This window comes from Centrocercus urophasianus, unplaced genomic scaffold (assembly GCF_019232065.1).
Source record: "Centrocercus urophasianus isolate 14NV4802_14NV808 unplaced genomic scaffold, USGS_Curo_1.0 seq_39, whole genome shotgun sequence".
Taxonomy (NCBI): domain Eukaryota; kingdom Metazoa; phylum Chordata; class Aves; order Galliformes; family Phasianidae; genus Centrocercus; species Centrocercus urophasianus.
In genome coordinates this window covers 1,118,034-1,136,347 of record NW_024884966.1, presented here as the reverse complement: position 1 = coordinate 1,136,347, position 18,314 = coordinate 1,118,034, and the positions used below count along the sequence as shown (strand labels likewise).

The window sequence follows — 18,314 nt, the reverse complement described above, 5'->3', positions numbered from 1 at the left end:
CAAAATCCTAACCTGGGTTCCTTTGCAATCAATCTGTGGCAGAGATAATTAAAAAAATAACCACGGGATCCCAGAACATCCCAAGTTGGAAGAGACCCCAAAAGGATCCAAAGTCCAACCAAGGACCAACCTCTTATCTTTATAACAACCCTCTAGTGAGGAATGACTCCTTACAAACACACAGCCTCAGTCCATCGCTGAGCCAGGCTGGGAGTGTTCCCCTGCATCCCACAGGCAGCCTCAAGCACAGCTCCTGGAGCCACTGCCCTCTGCTCCCAATGCGTGGGACAGGCTGAGTCCTGGGCGTGCTTTATGGAGGGATGGCCTCGCTTAGCAGAGCCAAAGGTTGACTCCAGGTTCAAGGTCTTGAGAAGCCTCCTTGCTCTGAACCTCCCTACGTTCTGTGCATGGGTTTGGGCCGTGCCTGCAGCTCTGCGAAGAGAAGCCCTGCAGCTCTCGAGCAAAAACTGTTGCAAAGCAGCACTGATGAACCTCTCTGGGATATGGACTGCAACCCCACAGCAAGGACCGACCGCTGTGAGGGCACTACCACCTTCTGACCATCAGAAATGCGGGTCATTATGTGTCGTGCTGCAGAGCATTTCTAAAGCAGGAAGATTTATTTAGCAGAACGCACTTTGGACCGTTTGTGTGGCTTGTTTGCTTTCTAGACTGCACTCATCCTGAGCAATGCAAACAGACAGCTGTACTTTTGAGGCCTGGTTCTATCCTTTGTTTTCCATGTATACAACATCTCTGCCACCAAATTAACTTTCCAGAAATTTATCAGTACTCTAATACTTGAAATGCAAGGAACATACATCCAAAACCAGAGTGAATGAAGAGAAACCAGAAGAGTTCTCTGCTCTTCCCCTGTGTGGTGTAATGTTCTGTCTCAGTGCACATCTTTCCAAGGAGGGAGGCTGTGGATGCCCCATCCCTGCAGGCATTCAAGGCCAGGCTGGATGTGGCTCTGGGCAGCCTGGGCTGCTGGTTGGCGACCTGCACACAGCAGGGGTTGGGACTGGAGGAGCGCTGTGGGCCTTTGAACCCAGGCCGTGCTGGGATTCTGTGATTCTTTCCAAAGAGCACCATTACACCCCAGTGTACAGGTGTGGGACTGCCAAAAGAAGCAGAGCACACCTTCCATAGGGTGTCACTTGCACTGGGCACATTGCTCCGCAGCACACCGGAGCAGCAGCCAGCCTAAGCAGTGCCAGCATCCCTCTTTGCCACACACCCCAGCCAGCTGCCACCCCCACCCCGCTTTATCCCAGCCCAGCTTTGGGGGTTTCACTCTCAGTCAAGCAGAAACAGCAAAGCATCTCATGCAGTTCAGGCTACAGAAGCACAGGAGGACAAACAGGGATGCAAGCAGTGAGGTGAGACTGCAGCTGGATCCTGCAACACACAGCCTCACTGCACCGCCCTACTCTGCTCCCTGCCTCTGTACACACAGCTCCTGTTTGCTGCATGATAAAAAGGAAATAGAGCAATTGTGTAACACCTCTTCTTTTTTCTTTCCTCTTTAACCTGAGACACAAACTGCTTTTGTGAGAGGCTCTGAAAAACAGCCCTGCTCTGGTTTATTTGCGCTCGGCTAAGACCCACTTTTCTCCTGGCTGTACGCACTGCCTCACACCTCCCCAGCCTCTGTGCTCCTGGCCATGGGAGCACTGGGATGCTGCTCTCACATAGGGCTGGGGGTGCTGCATGGGGCTGGGCACAGAGAGCCCAGTGGGTCCCTTCCTTCTCAGGACGTTCTGTGATTCTATGACTCCATAACCCTCAGCTCCGCTCGTTCCAACAATCCTTACTTCTTTTTCAGCTTCTGAGCTGTATGCTGTAAGGCTCTGCTCACACGCTTTGCTATTCGGCTTTTTAGACTTTTAATTAAATTAATGGCACCTTTCCAAAATGTCCAGAACTGCCATTTTTCAATCTAAATGGAAAGCCTCCAGAAAGACACCAATTAATTCTTCTGCTGCAGCTCAGCAAAGTGTGGGCTTTACGTGAGTCTCAATGCATTCCCCAGCATGCATTATGCAGGAAGTCCCATTACTGGAAATGTTCTCTCTGTGCTCATAAATCCTCAGGTGATGGCTCAGTTGGCTGCAGTGACAACTGCATGGACCCAGAGCTTCACCCATAGCACTGGGACATGGCCTGGACCTTAACAGCACAGGGACACAGTGGGCACGCAGGGGTGGATGGGGGTGGACTTGGGGATCTTAGCAATCTTTTCCAACCCAGATGACCTTGTGATGCCAGCCAAAGAACCTCAGCAAGCTATCAGTGAGCACACAAAGCTCACTTCAGGAGGAACAGCTTGGAGAGGAAAGGTATCAGGGCGGATGGAACCACACAGGGCCTTTTTAATACATGAAGCTCCACGCAATTATGAACCAGGAATTCCTGTCAAATCCCTGTTCGCTAAGGAAAAAAAAAACCCACTTCTGTTCTGCCCAGGTCAGAAAGGCTGCACCTGAGCTGACACATTCTGGAGGATGCATGAAAGGGCCATGCATACATGTGTGGTATGCAGCTGACACTTCAACTCATCACCCAAGCCATCCATCAGGAGTGCAAAGCAATTAAGTACCCTTAGCTTGACAGAAGGGAGGAGCTGGAATTTGCTTTCCCAATCAGCCTGTGCTGTTTGCAAAGGGCTCCACACAACTCCCACCTGCTAATCACAGCCCCATCAAAGCAGGGATGCCCAGCCAGCACCTGGTTTGACACAGGCATATCTCAGCCCTAACAGAGGCTTTGGAACACCTTTTGAGCACCCAAAAATCCAAACTCTTCACTCAGAGTTTGCATGAAGTTCACTATTCATAACGTTGCATACACCACTATTGTAGTGGGACGTTCTTCATGCAATGGCCTGGGTTGCAAAGGCCCACAGTGCTCCTCCAGCTCCAACCCCTGCTGTGTGCAGGTCGCCAACCAGCAGCCCAGGCTGCCCAGAGCCACATCCAGCCTGGCCTTGAATGCCTGCAGGGATGGGGCATCCACAGCCTCCTTGGGCAACCTGTGCCAGTGCCTCACCACCCTCTGCATGAAAAACTTCCTCCTCATATCCAATCTAAACCTCCCCTGTCTCAGTTTAAGACCATTCCCCCTTGTCCCATCACCATCCACCCTTGTGAACAGTCATTCCCCCTCCTGCTTATACACTCCCTTCAAGTATAACCCAAGAGCAACAGATGTACACAAACTGAAATATTCTGTGGTCCTGTCACATCCCAGGCACACCCACTTGTCTATGTTTGCATTGAATCGGGTTCTGTTCCCAGTTACCCATATAAAAAATCAGAATGGGCTTTGAGAACCGAGGGCAAAAACTGATTTATTACCCGGTTTTTTTGGTGGTTTTCTTTTTCCACCGAGGGGAGGAAGTAAGTGCTGCAGGCACTGAGCAGAGTAGTGCCCGCTGAGCTCAGCCCTGTGTGCTGGGAGCCCGGGGTGCCCGCAGCCCTCACTGGGTCGCTCCGCTCCGCGCTCCGTTCCCATAAATGGAGCAGCACGTCAGGCTGGCCGTGAGAACCCCGCCGGGCTAAGAATAACAGGGCACGCTCCCGAGGAGAGAAGCGACAACAAAATCAAGGAGCTCTGCCTCTCCCTCGGCAACGTGACCTAATTGGAACACCACGAAGAAGAAAGCGACGCGTGTTTGAGGGAGATAAGAGGTCGGGAATGGAAGTTGGACGGGCCGTAGGAGCCCCGCCGCCCGCCCGCAGCTCACCTTCACGAAGAGCTCGATGTCGGGCTCCTTCCCGTCCCCGTTGGCAGCGGAGGGCTCTGACATCTCTCACCGCGGGGCCGAACTCCCGACGGGGACAGCCGTGCTCCGGGAGGGTTTCCCTTCTAAAACATCTTCTGTGGGGAGCGGGACTCGAAAGCAACGCAGCGGGAGAGCCGGCAGGTGAGCGATGGAGGAGCGAACGGAGGAGCGGAGCGGAGCGCTGCCGCGGGGCTGCGGGGCGGCGGCCGCTGAGCGCAACAAGTGCGGCAGCGTGAGCGCATCTGTCTGAGAGCGGCTCGCAGCCCGAAATAGTCCCAGCGTGAAGCGGAGGGTGGGGTTTGGGCTCGGGGAGGAGACAGGCCGTGGTACCTCCGGCCCTGCTCTACGCCTCGCCCCGCAGCGCGATGGGAGCGGGTTCGGAGGGTGCGGGGTGGGAGTGCGGGAAGCTGGGGTGGGGTTTTGTCCCTTCTTTTTCTGATGGGTGTTTCGCCGTTCAAAACCTCAGTATTGCTATTGTTGTTATTGCTGATTGTCCCGGTGCAGAGGGGCAGCACTGTGTGCGTGCAGCAAGCCCTATCCATAGAGGTATAGAGACATGGAGAAGCCCGGCTGATAACCGCATGTGGGAAGAGCAGCCCGGTGCTGCTGCTTCTGGGAGAGCTGAGTGGGGAGTGGGAATGGGGTTATGCAGGGGCACAAAGAGCTGCGGGGGGAACAGCGTGAGGGTGCCCCATGCCTTGGTTCGGCCCTCGGGCACAGTGTGGGGACAGCAGGGTGGTGGCACAAATGGGAGGAAACTTCTTTTGTAGATGCCCCATCCCTGAAGGCATTCAAGGCCAGGCTGGATGTGGCCCTGGGCAGCCTGGGCTGCTGGTTGGTGACTCTGCACACAGCAGGGGGTTGGAATGAGTTGTGGGCCTTTGCAACCCAGGACATTCTAGGATTCTAGAATTCTATGCTTCTTTAAGTTTCAGCTTCTGACTGACACGCTGCCCATCACCTGGTGTGACTCTGAGGGCACTGTGGTGACACAAATGACACAGGCACCCAGAGCAGGAGGTGACACTGTGGGGTGACACAAGCAGAAGGGCACAGCAGGGCTGAGTGGCACCTCCTGCTCACTGCTGTCACACCCTCACAGTGTCCCTTGGGTCACAGCTCCTCGCCCTGTCCCCTCTCTGCTTTGGAACAAATGCAGCACAGGAAAACCCACTCCTATGGAATACAGCATGCAGCAGGCTCACCTTCCTTGCCTGACACCTAGAAAGCTTTTAGGAACGTTCTGCCACGACCAGCAGGCTGTGGTTGCTCAAAGTGCCCCCAGCTGTGAGCTCCATGCTCAGCCCTCACTGCCCTGTGACCCCCGGTGCCACCCAGCACCTCTGCAGCACTGCAGGTGACGGCAATGGGGGTTCCAGCTGTGCGTCCCTGCGGCACAAAATGATTAACCAGGCAGTCTCGTTATGCTGCTGCAACTGTAATTACAACACAATCAACAGGGTAATTAGCGTAAAAGTGTGCTTATGGTTTGTAGATCTAATTAGCTCTCATTCAAATAACTGGAAGGTTAACTGTAAGAGAATTAAGTGTTATTAGCCCTTTGATTTCAAATGCTTACATGTAATTCTTGGACTACGTACATTAATTACCAAACATTTATGGTGTAATTATTCTTATGCCCACAGGCAAACTTCCCAGGACATGGGCTGAGCACACTTACATGCAGCAAGAAGAATCACTGCACTATCATTATGGATTGCAGCTCTGAACAGCAGCCAATGCTGTAAGCACAGTCACTGCATCTCTAAAACATACCCCTAAGTCCCTCCTGTGGTCTGCACAAGAAGGAGCTTTGCTGAGCAAAGGATGCTCCATCCCTGGAGGTGTTCAAGGCCAGGTTGGATGGGGCCCTGGGCAGCCTGGGCTGCTGTGAAATGGGGAGGTTGGTGGCCCTGCATGGCACAGGGGGGTTGGAGCTTCGTGATCCTTGAGGTCCCTTCCAACCCAAGGCATTCTGTATGTGTTTGTGTTTGAGCAGGAAGGCCACTGGTGCCAGCCCTGCAGTGCACAGGGACACCACATCGCTGTCAGAGCTCAGAGCCCCGTCCCCTGGCCTTGGCTGTGTGCAGGGATGGGGACATTCAATAAGAAGGTGACATCCAAGAACAACCTGGCTCACCTCAAAAAGCTGGAGCCCTTCTTTGTACAAACGCTGTGTCCTTGACACAGATTCTGAATTCTTGATCTAAAGTAAACACACCAGGAAGCAGAGTAAGAGGAAATACATACACGTGTAACACCTTGGGAATCCATTCACGCATTTTCTGTTTTGCTGCCATCTAAGATGGACTTATCACTTACATCTGGGTGCAACCTTTTTGACTAGAATGGTTATCACTGTCTGCACGGCTCTGTTCTGTGCTACGAAATCAGCTCTTTCTTCCATCAAATTGAGGCTAAGACACTGATAAATAATTCGTACACTCTCATTTTACTGCAAAGAATGAGCCGCTCCGCTTGGCCTATCGCTTTCTTGCAAGTCAGAGGCAGTGCAGGCTTTGAGTTACCCACAAGAACATGATGTATGAATTCTGAGCTCTCCATAGGCCAGGTCATTATAGTTTGAGGCTTATGAGCAATATAAATATGAGCACATCACGGCATGAATAAATGAGGACAGCTTCAGAAAAGGAGCCGTCACCTCCCCACGTAAGACCTCTATTGTAGGCGCCCCGACGCACTATCAGCTTTCACTGCCCTGATCCAGCCTCACTTCCAGCAAAGATTTGTCCCCAGGGGGTGATGCAGAGGCCAAGCATCCCTGTAACTCTATCGTGGAGCTCTCACTGAGAGGTATGGGTGGATCAGGTCTGAATTATGGTCACTTGCAACTGCGTCCATTGTGTGTGGCTATCTTTGACGCAGCAGTCGTTTAACAAATGGGAGCGACTTCGAAGCCAAAACTAAAAGGGATTAATTGAATAATTTTGATTTTCTTTTGAATTATATATAGCTGTCAAGCTCTTGCTTGACCTTCAGAGACATCCAGAAGGATTTGTTTCAGATATTTGGGGTCAGTGTGTGTTCCCCTTGCTGCCCAAGACATGCAGGGATGTATGAAAACATGGAGGATGTATGAAGCACTTCTTAGCCTCAAGCCAGAGCTGGCTGAGCAGACATTTCCCCCAGCCCAGGGATGCACAACGCCTCAACACTTGTTGGTTTGGCAGAATGAGGAGGGCAGTGATTTTGTTCCCTCTTCTACGTCGTGCCATGCATAAGGACATAGAATCATAGAGACATTCTGGTTGGAAGGGACCTCTGAGATCCCCAAGCCCAACTCCAGCCCACCCCACTGCCCACATCCCCCAGTGCCACATCTCTAAGGTCCTGGGATCCCTATGGGGATGGTGCTCCCAGCACTCTCTGTGCAGCTGTGCCATTGCCCCATTGCTCCTTCTGAGAACAAATTGCTCCTGATATCCAACATGGAACAGAAGGCAGCGATACAACAGCTGTGCAGCCTGAGTGTCCCAAGAAGTGGGCAAAATCATGGACAGAAAAACTTGGCAGCCCTCTTAAAAGTCAACGATCAGATCTCTGACCATGCATCCACCCCCCAGGCACTAAAATCCTTTGTAGCCACAGGCTGCAGCAGCTCTCCTTTTACCAGATGATGAAGATGCATGAGTGCAGCTCCAATGGCTGCTGGATGAACTGCACTGTTCACCAGAAAGGCAGATGCTTCACCACTTTGCTTTGCAGAGCAAGTTCTAGGCCAGGAGCACCACGTCATTTTTCTTTATAATTGCATTTTCACATGGATTCAGTATCAAACCTCTCTGCAACACCAATAAATGTTAACAGTTTCGAGAGAAAAACTCACTGCTGTTCAGTGTGAGGAGGGATTTCATTAAGGATAATTATCTCAGCACTTGCATTCAGGCAGCCGCAGCGAACCACTCGTAGGGAAGGAGCTCTTAAAATGTACAAAACCACCTCCTAACGCTGCATTCAGTAAAAAGGCTTCAAGGGCACAGAGGTCTCTGCATTTTCTATCAGCCCCTGAACCACTGTTTCAATTCAAACCAGGAGATTCTTCTGAATGGGACTGGGAGACCTCTGCAAGGGGCACTGCAGGGGATGCAGTGGAGAGCATCACAGAATGCCCACAACTGTGGGATTTGTGTAACACAGCAGATGAAAGGAATGGAGACATCCTTGGCCCCTGTTTTTCAAAATGAATCCTCTTAATATTACTGCTGTGGAGAGAAACAGCACCAGGTAAGCCATGTACCCACTGCTCACTGATGTCGCTGAATGAAAACTACGTGATTTTACTTACAGCTGCAGCGGAGCAAACAGCACATATCTCTGCCTTCATTTCCAAGTGTTCAAGTGTGTATATGGTAAATAAGCATTTAGGTTCTTTCTGCTCACTTCTTGGTGTGCTTCTTGTCAGAAATTACATCTAAATTAACTATAATGTGAAGCAGATCCATGCAGCCAGGATGAAATCCGCCAAAGCGAAAGATTGGCACACAGCACTGCTCCAATCCCAATTAATGCATTATTCGTGCAGAGAAAAGGTTCAAAATGCCACATACACACACATCTCAGGCTGGGTTTCTGCTCCTCCCGGTAAACAAGTCTCAAAGATGGCACAATTGCTGCTGGAGATGTTTGTGCCTCGCTCTGATGTTTAGTGAACAATTTGGCTGAGAGCAAAAATTGCCTTCTGTGTCGATGCACATTATTTCTGCAAGGCGAGGCCTCTGCACCTTGCTTTGAGATTGTCCATGACTCAGAGCAGCTCCCGTGTTTGGAAAACTGCTGTTAGAGGCATTCAGCTGCACCAGCCAAACCCAATGTGCTCCCTTTGTGCACCATCAGGCCGAAGAGCAGGGCTTGTGGCTGTTGGCTCCGTGCTAAAGCCATCCCAGTGAACAGTATGGGCAGATTCACAGCTCTGTAGCAGCAAATGTAAGCAGAGGCAGAGCCATACGCTGACCTTGAGCCTTGCAGCACAGTCTGCAACCCTCTCGTCCTCCTCAGGAAATTGCCCTCATTCATTTTTCATTTCACCTTTTGGTACTTCTGGGCTAAAGTTTCCATCAAGTTTGCCAGTGACCAAGCTCACTTACCTGGAGTCATTATTAAAAGAAGGGTGGTTTGGTTTTCGTTTCCTTCAGTGCAAGGGTTCAATCTCTTGAAGTACCTGATGTTGCCTTGGTTAGATCTCATTTTCATTTTTGCTTAAGGTGACATAAATGGAAGCAGTGTGGTCAGCTGGGCACAGACATGAACCCCTCTTCTGCAGCTGTGCTTACAGGTTGTTCACATTCCCTGGTGATAACTGCCACCATGCACAGGGCTTCTGAGGCCACATCTCTGCTGTGTGCAGGTCGCCAACCAGCAGCCCAGGCTGCCCAGAGCCACATCCAGCCTGGCCTTGAATGCCTGCAGGGATGGGGCATCCACAGCCTCCTTGGGCAACCTGTTCTGGTTCTGGTTCCTCACCACCTTCTGAGGGTCCCTGGATATTGCTGCAATAACTGGAAGCCACCCCATAGGTGACTGAATGGCCAAAGCCCAGAGCTGCCCTCACTGCTGTGGCCTCAGTGACAACTATCACAGAATCACAGGAACATAAGATTGGAAAATCTTATCTAATCCTCTAAGATCACCAAGTCCCACCCCAACCCATCCCTGCTGTGCCCACTAACCGTGTCCCTAAGTGCCACATCTACCCTTTTACTGCACACCTTCAGGGACAGCGGCTCCTGAGAGATCTACATTAGTTAGAAAAGTCTTAATGGGATATGGAGCCCTTTAGTTATTGTTAGCAATTTCAATCCATCCTTGGCCAAACTGCAAGTGAGAGCTTGATGCCGGACAAAATGTTCATGATGTGAGAAAGCCCAAGCTCCCTGGAGAGGATGGCATCAGTAAGAGGCTCTCAGGTTCTCCCTCGGATTCACACTAACACAGCCCTGTTGTGCTTAGAAAGGCAAAGAGTTCAGGAAATGAAGCCAGGTGTGCTGCAAAGAGGGATGGGATGGGAGCTCCCAGCAGCACAGCTCCTGCTGGCTCTCCTGACCACCACAGAAAATCTTTAATCTGTGCAATTACCAAACCAGCATCCTCTGCAATTATCCTGTTTGCTATGAGTATCGCTCAATTAAAAAATAAATTAAGTGCTAATTGAATGTTCTTATGAAAGGGAAAGTGGCCAAGCGTTTATAAGTGACCTTTTCAGATAATTAAGTGTATCAAATCAGAGCTGAAGGCAAGTCAGCCAGGTCATCTGCCAGTGCTGCAGGATATGACAAAGCTATTAGGTGCCAGAAAAAATAAAACAAAACCTATAATTACACTAAACAGGAATCCACCCAGCCAAATTCCATAGTACAAAGCTGCTCCAAATCAAAGAGGAGGACTCACAGCAACCGAAATGAATGCGTGAGGGAGTGGTTGCTGATAGGGCTGATACTGCCACCTATTTTTAGGGCTCACTAATGCTCTCCCTGATGACACTGCTTTCAGTTCCATGCAACTTCTGCCAGAAGTTAGGGGAGTTTTTCTTCTTTTTGCAGGGTGCTTCGGTCACTCACAGGTTTACCTCGCAAAGCATTCAGTGCTGAGAGAAGTGTTCCTGTCCCAGTGCCTGCAGCTTGGAACAAAAGGCAGCCAAAGCCAGAAAGGGAAGTGCAGGCACACCACCCCAGAGCCAGCAGCAGGACTAAGAGCAGAGTCCTGGATGCTGTACGAGAGCTCCATAAGGATGTTTGTTTCTCAGAGCACTCAGAATCCCACAGCCAGACTATGCTCTTGATGCATATGTGTACATCCTCACACACAAATCACACGGGCATCCTTCAGGCACGCTTCCAAAGACACACCAATGGCCACCTGCAGGACAACCTGCCCTTGGACGTGATTTGTTATTTTTAAAACCAGAACGTGGTTCCTTTCCCCTTGAGTCACGCCTCCCGATGTCCTTCTTTGACAAGTTAATTGTTAAGGGGAATTAAGCAGCAGAAAGAGCTCCTTGGCACTCAGGAGCAGCGTCTCCTCCCCAGCCACAGCAGCCCGGTGCTGCCTCTGCTTTTATATCCGACTATTTTTAGCTGTTATCAGCTGCAGAGCCCGGGGGCCAATCAGCACCCAGTGCCTCCAAGGAACTCCTCTTGGTCCAAACTTCATTCTCTGCAATCTCTCAGGGAGGAGCCCAATGGCCGTAAATTTGCTGCCCTGAACTTTTGCAGGGAGTCGCACGCCAGGCACCTGAGTTACAGGAGCCTGACCCAGCAGAGACGCACCCTGCCCACACTTGGTGCAAACAGCAAGAATTCGGCGTGCCTCGTTCAGCCCAGTGAGGTATGCAGCCCTGCAGCATGGCACAGAAATGAAACAGTCTCGGTGTGGTTTTTTTGGTGTTTCTTTTCAGCTGAGGTGCTCTTTGTTGTGTCATTTTGCAGCTATGCACAGCGTAACCAGGAACTGCTGCTTGCTGACTGCTAACAAACCATGCGGCCACGCTGGAGAAAGGCGAGTGCCTCCTCAGCACAGGCCTCTAATGGATTAGCTTAGTGCTGTTTTCCAGAAATAGGACACTGAAGTGACTTCAGGCTTTAAGAAACTTTTGGTGGGGTTATGCTGCTTCAACCATAAGGCACAGAACGGTTTGAGCAGGAAGGGACCCCGGAGGCCATCAGCGCAGGCCTGCAGCGCACAGCACACCGCAGCTCCTCAGTGCTCAGAGCCCCGTCCCCTGGCCTTGGCTGCGTGCAGGACGGGGCAGCAGCACCTCTGGGCACCCTGTGCAGCGCCTCACCGCCTCACCGCCAGCGGCTCCTTCCTTACATCCACCGAAATCTGCCCTCCTTGGCTCCGAACCCTTCGCCCTCGTCCCGGCACGCGGACCCCGATGAGAGTCTGCCCTTCTCTCATACAGCCCTGCAGGCACCGCAGGCCGCTCTCAGTTCTCCCTGCTCCTTCTCCTCGTGACCCCAGGGCCATGTTAGTCTGCCACTTAGTGGCTGATCTAGAAATCTCACATCACGAAATGATTAACTTAGAGAATGCCACTGAGACGATCCAGTCCAACCACCAACCCAACACCAGCACACCCACTTGTGAGGGACAAGGAAAAACACGTTCTGACTCTGTGGTATGCCTGGTATGTCTCCAACACCATTAAACCTAAGAGTGGGCAACTTCCCTAGGAAGCTGTGCTGTGTCCCAGGGCTAGCACCTGCCTTCTGTGCCCAAAGGACAATCACAGAATCACAAAATCACCAAGGTTGGAAAACACCTCCAAGATCATCCAGTCCAACCATCCGCCCATCACCAATGTTTCCCAGCAAAGCACGTCCCTCAGTACATCTTCATCTTCTGCCCCAACACGGAAACAACAGGGACAGTGAGCAGTTCAGATCGGCACTGAAGCAATTTTCTATCTGATAGGATCATTAAGAACACACTTCCATAACTTTATACGGATGAATCCCCAAATCGAAGCAATCTCCAAACCACACACATAGTGTACATGTCAAAGTATCTTAAATAATATCCTGTCCACACTGGTGTGGTTCAATACTTCTCACAGTTGCAGCATAGGTTCTCAAACTATTTTCTCCAGAGCTTATCTGGAAAGGCTCCTGCTAACAGATGTTAAAATCAAGAAGAAAAACAAGACCTTTTTAAGTTTAAATGATTTCACCTGCTATTCTTGTTTAACAAGGAGCTGGCAGCATGGTTGAGGCCAGCCACGTGCCATTCTGCCCAACAAAGACCTTCATGCAGGGAGGGGCACCCAAAGTATCAGAGCTACAGATAAGGATCCGCGTTTATGGAGTAGAACTGATCCATTCTGTGGGCCACAGATCAGTGCTCCTGGTGGCCAGGTTTTGGAACCAGATCCTTTTTTAAAAAATCCCAGAATGGCATCAGTGTGGGTGGACAGAGGTTAAATGTGCAGATATTCACAGGTACGATTCCGCTTCTGTTTTCTTCCCAAGCAATCCCTAAGCTACAGGGAGACAGCTGTAGGCGCCCGTGTGCAGAGCGAAGATCAACCTGAGTGCAATCATTCAGACAAGGGAACAACTGTATCTAAATTTCAGTTAGGGATCCAGATAGAAGCCCCTTGGACTTGAGAAAGTCAGAGCTCAGGACCAGTGAGTACACAACAGGACGGTGGAAATTAGAGTCACAGAATGACAGTGTCCTTAGCTGGAAGGGACCCACGAGGAACACTGAGTCCTGGTTCTGCACTGCACCACCCAAAATTCAAACCACATTTCTGAGAGTGTTAGGCCCTCTGCAGGCCGATGAGGAACCATTATAAAGATCTTAGGGAAAAAAGTATTGTTTCTGAAAGGAAAACAGGTGCCAGGATAAGTGAAAACTGGTGCAAGGAACCAAGAAATTAATGGATTTCTGACTAATTCTATTCTGTGTTTACATGGGAACATTTCATTTCAAACAGAATGATGTGTTTACTTAAATGATGGTAGGAATCTTAAGGAAGTTATTAAAAGAACCCTTTCTTGCTTCTTGTTTAGTCTGCCCACAGAAGCAGAAGCAATGGGGCACAGGATGCAGCTGTGAGAAGTGGCACCTTTCTGCAAAGAACGTGTGCAGAATGGATTTGCTCAGTTAGCCCAAAACCACCTCAGAAGGACTGAGCCTAAACTGACCCAAAAGTGCTGACTGAAGGAAGGAATGCTAGCAGGGCACGCTGGCACAAGAACAAGGACGTATGAGCTGCACACAAATAAGTATCATTTGGAAATTAGATTAAGATGTCAAACCACAGAGCAGTGTCACTCTGAAAAGCCTTCCAACCCAAGTAGCAACACAGATGGACCCTGTTCTGTGTATGAGTTATATCTGACACGGTGAGGCTGGCAGTGACAGCCAAGGATGCAATTTCATGCCCCCAGAAGGTCACCCCTAGATCCATGAGCTTCCCTTCGGTTACCAGGAGCCAACACAAATCCTCTTGGTGAACATGCAGATTTTCACCTTTCTGTGCCTCAATTGTACATACATATAATCAGGGAAGTAGTAATCTTTTCTTGGAGGACTTGCTCTGGAGATTTACTTCCTCAACACGTGTAGGTTGCTTGGATGTGGCTGCATGGAAGCTGCAACAGAAACCCAATTAACTCCTCAATGGATATTCTGCTTTTGGATTCTGCTTGCCTGTACTGAACCTAGACCAATTTCCTTCTTATCTGTTTCTAATTGTATCATACCATCTTCATCAAGGTCACCAGTGCTTAGCAACACTATCAGAGATGTACCAGCAGTAAAACATCAACAACAGTTGTATCACTTCTGATATGAAAAAGTTCACCCATAGGTTCAGCTATCAAAACCAGATAACGTGTCAATGACTCACACTGGAGTGATATACTTCCTCCTAATTTTTCTCCCACAGAAGGTAGTTCCATATAGGTTTGTAGTAAATTCAGCTGGCTTTTCTTTTCTACTCGAGTAGGATGGAAAGTATGAAACAAACATACATGGAAGTTGCTGTTAATAAAAAAAAAAAAGGATGAGTTGCCTACAGTTAAAAAGAAGAGTGCTGGTTCTTAGTGCTGGCTGTGAGCTCTTCTCTGCTCTCTGGCTGAGCTGCCCAACATCCCAAATCTGCTCACTGCTGCACTTCAGCTGCTGCTGAGTGCAGTCACTGCAAGAAGTGAGAAATGAAGTAGCCTGAAGAAATCAGCCTGGAGCTTGTTTCCAGGCTGACAAGGATGACAAATATCTCACCTAGGGGTACTTCTAATTTGTCATCCATGCTTTGTGTTTAAGCTGCTGCCGGTGGCATCCAGCCTCCTTGATTCCAGTGACCACCCACTGTATGCAGGGAAGTTTATGGCTTGGTCTGGGGGCCTGAGTCTAGATATCCAGAGCCACAAGAGAGGCCCCAGGATAGCTGAGAAATCCATAAAGAGATATGGGAGAGGATGCACAGGAGATCCGTGGCCTTTTGCACAGGAAGCTGGAGGTCAGGAAGGAAACCATAAGGCATCTCAACCTGTGGTTGGAAAGCCTGATGAGATTGCTGCCCAACACAACCAGTGGGGCCTATGGAACATCTAACCATATCCTGCAGCTCGTGCCTACACCTGCTCACACAGGTGGACACCCCACTGCTCCATTTCTTTCTGTTGCAAAAGGAGCTTAGCAGTCAGCAGCTTATAGACACCTGAAGTCAGCTAGAGCCCAACCCAGCCCTCTGTCTATGAAGAAAACAAGGAGCAAAGAGGAAAAGCAGCTTTCTTCTCATAGTTACCAAAATAATTTACACTTATCATCACCAGCTGCTCTGCAGGGACTGCATACTGCTTCATCATTTGAAAACACTGGTCTCAGCAGAGCCAGTTTTTAGGGATTTCTTCTGAAATAAACAATTGCAAATAATACAAATCCCTCCATCTTGGGCAGAAGTCATTCCATGGCTGGCAGTGCTGCTACACAGACGTCAGGGATAGTCTGAATACAACAGTAATCAATCTAAAATCAGTCTTCTCATGTGTAACAAAAGGAACCAAAATGGCTGGAAAGAATAAAATGGGCAGGGATGACAACCTCTATTTCTGGACACCTATGAGTGAGTCAAAAAAAGAGGGAAATACGCAGAAAAGAAGCAAGCATGTAAATCTCTTTTTAATTTTCCCCTAGTGTGACCCACAGATCTGCACTTATTTGCTCTTGCTGCAGTCACTGTGCAGTAAAGCTCCCAGTGTGGGTCCATACTCGGAGCTGCAGCTACATGGCTGTGCCAGCCCCATCAATCACCACGAGCCAGCCCACGGACCACAGATCAGTAGAGAGGAAGCATCGGTGGTAGTGTTTTTCACATGCATTTATAGCACAGTAATTCTCTGCCTGCAAAACCCTACTGTTCTCACTGCACCAGATCTCAACACTGAGAGAAACCTGATGCTCTCGAAGTCAGACAACAGGCACAGATGGGCAAAAGTGCTGCTCCATAGCTGTATGCAAACAGGAGAGTGCTAAGTGGCTGCTACAATCCACGCGAGAACAGCAGCAGATGAACATGGTAATCCTACGTGTTAGAGGACCAAGAAATATGCTAAGATATAGCACATAAAGCATCCTGGCTAGAGGCTTGGGTAAATGATAGATTAAAGAAGCACTTTCTGCACTCCTTTTTTTGACGCTGCTAAATACGTTGCCTATACCTGAAAACCAGAAGAAATGCATAGGAGCATGGGAGAGGGTCTGGAAGAGGTCAAAAAACAAACCAAAAAGCCCACAGCACACCAAATCACTCCAAGCCTACAAGTCATAACTTGAAGACAGGCTGAAGGAATTGCACTTCTTTTGCTTAGGAAAGAAAAAAAATGGAGGGAATTTGTTATGTTTTCTAATACATGGTAACCCATTTATTAAAAAAGAAAAATGGCATGACGGAGAACAAGGGAATTCTAACAAAGGAAAATATTTTCCCCTGCAAAAAAAATTAAGCATTCACATCATCACAGAAGGGTTGAGGTTGGAAGGGACCTCTGGGTCCATCTAATCCCAGTGCCCAGCACCGCAGCCAGGGGCTGTGGGAGATCCCCAGTGAGGACCCCCTCAGCTCCCCCCTCCCTGTGCCTTGGGCTTCACTCTGTGCCCCCTCCCAGCAGAGCTGCTCCAGGCCCTCCATGTTCCTCCCCAGTACGCTCCCCAGCACACTCATATCTCCAGTACTGGGAACACTGGCACAGACTGATCAGTGTAAGTGCTGAATCTGCATCTCTGAATGTTTTCGAAGTCCTAAAATCATCAGAGATTAGAGATATCAGCATTAGAGATAACCCAGATAAGACTGAAAACAGGAGGACATGTCTTACACCTCGATATGCTGTTCACATGCTTCATTGCACTTATAAACTTTTTTGCATTCATGAGACTATTTGCAGAGAAGAACATCCATTATTTTATTAAAAATAAAAAAGAAAGTATCACGGTAGGATACTGGACCTCCACAGTCACTTCCAGCGATGGCTCTATCAGCAGGAGCATGCTGCATCTTGATCTGTAAATGTGCCATAGGTGGAGAGCTCTGAAAATTGTTCTTGGACCACAAAAATACATTTGTCTAAATATTGAAAGCACTAAAAGGAAGATCTCTGTCAGAGATGAGCATATGAAGAAATTTTGTTGCCATCATTTGAACTATAGATGCCATTTTCTCTATAGCGTTAATAACCGTCGCATTTGCACTACTGGGTAATGAAATGTGGCAATAACTGAACCAGCCTAACTAAGCCAGGTCAAGTAGGAGAATAAAAGAATTGTGGCAACAACCACAACACCTTCAGCATTTTGTCCTCCCACTTGAGCTGGAAGAAATCCAAGCACCTCCACGCAAGTATTCTCTTTCTGTGCCTTGTGAGTTAGTGACATGAAGGATACATGGGTTGACCGGGGGTCTTAGAAGCACTCAGGCTCTTACCTTTACAAACATGAAAATCTCGTAATCTTCCTCAAAGTTGTTGTTTTCTCCTATGTTAGTGCCAAGTGGGAACTTGAGGGAGGTCGGAGAGGTGGAAGTGCTCTGGCTCCGACGCAAGTGGAAACCTGGAGGACAAAACCCGCAGTTCTCAAATGTCATGGGTTTGTCTTCGTGAGCGGGGCTCATCTGATCCATGTCCTGGTACGGGTGCTCATCTGCAGCACTGTGCTCAGAGGAGGAACTACTCTCCCCATCAGACCCGTGCTGAGAAGCCACAGAAGTGCTGCGGCTGCCCTCGTTGCAATCTTGACTGAGATCCATCATCTCCGGGATAGTAGTGGTGGAAGAGGGAGAAGCTGGATCTTCCGGGACGCGATAATAAAGATGATTTCCTTTGTCTTCCTTAGAGCCTGGCATCACATAGTTATTGGTGTTGTTAATGTTTTGGTTAATGTAAGTAGCGCTCTGATCTGCCATGACCACTGCCTGGCGAGTTCACCTTCCTTCTAGCACCTTAGAAGTCTGCAAGCTGAAGTGAGATGTTGACAGATATCTGTTCCTCAGGAGGAAGCAAGGTCTGTGCCACGCTTATTGAGTGTTCTGCTACACAACAGATCTCCAACAATCATTTACTAAGAGCTTTAAATCAACAACTACGCTTCCACTGAAGTAACAGATAAGGTTGTCTCACTTTAACTCCTTTTTCAATCCGGCTGCTGGTAACTCAGTCTTAGGGATTATCATCACCTTTTGTTCTTTCTGGTCAAGCACAGCGGAGAAAAAGCTGAAGCATCTAACCATATTAGAAAGCTATGGTAAAAAAATATTTATTCTTTCACTTGTGTAAAGAGATAGAAAGGCAGGCCTTACTCAGTTGCTCACCTTCTCAATACACAGAAGCCTAGAGTCAGAGAAGGGAAAACAGTCTGAGCAGTAGAAGCAGCCTGCAACATTTCAGTGGTTACTTACAGCATTATCAGTCAACCATGAGGGATCGTGATAAAAAAATACAAATTAAAAAAAAAGAAAAAGGCATTGTCCTTGAGCATCAAACTTTAATGTCGCATTACTTATGACTGT

At 49.0% G+C, this 18,314-nt stretch overlaps 1 protein-coding gene across 2 annotated transcripts in view; it reads right to left on the bottom strand.

The window, feature by feature from the left end:
* Nucleotides 1-17,832, bottom strand: part of CLIC5 (chloride intracellular channel 5) — a 70,302-nt gene extending 52,470 nt beyond the window's left edge. The window contains exon 1 of one of the 2 annotated variants that reach the window (XM_042832593.1): nt 17,235-17,832. In XM_042832593.1, coding sequence (XP_042688527.1) covers nt 17,235-17,711 — 477 coding nt within the window. In that variant the 5' untranslated portion in view covers nt 17,712-17,832. Of the gene's footprint in view, nt 1-3,748; nt 3,831-17,234 lie in introns of those variants that run through there. The other variant, XM_042832594.1, reaches the window with a different exon arrangement.
* Nucleotides 17,833-18,314: the final 482 nt, after the last annotated feature.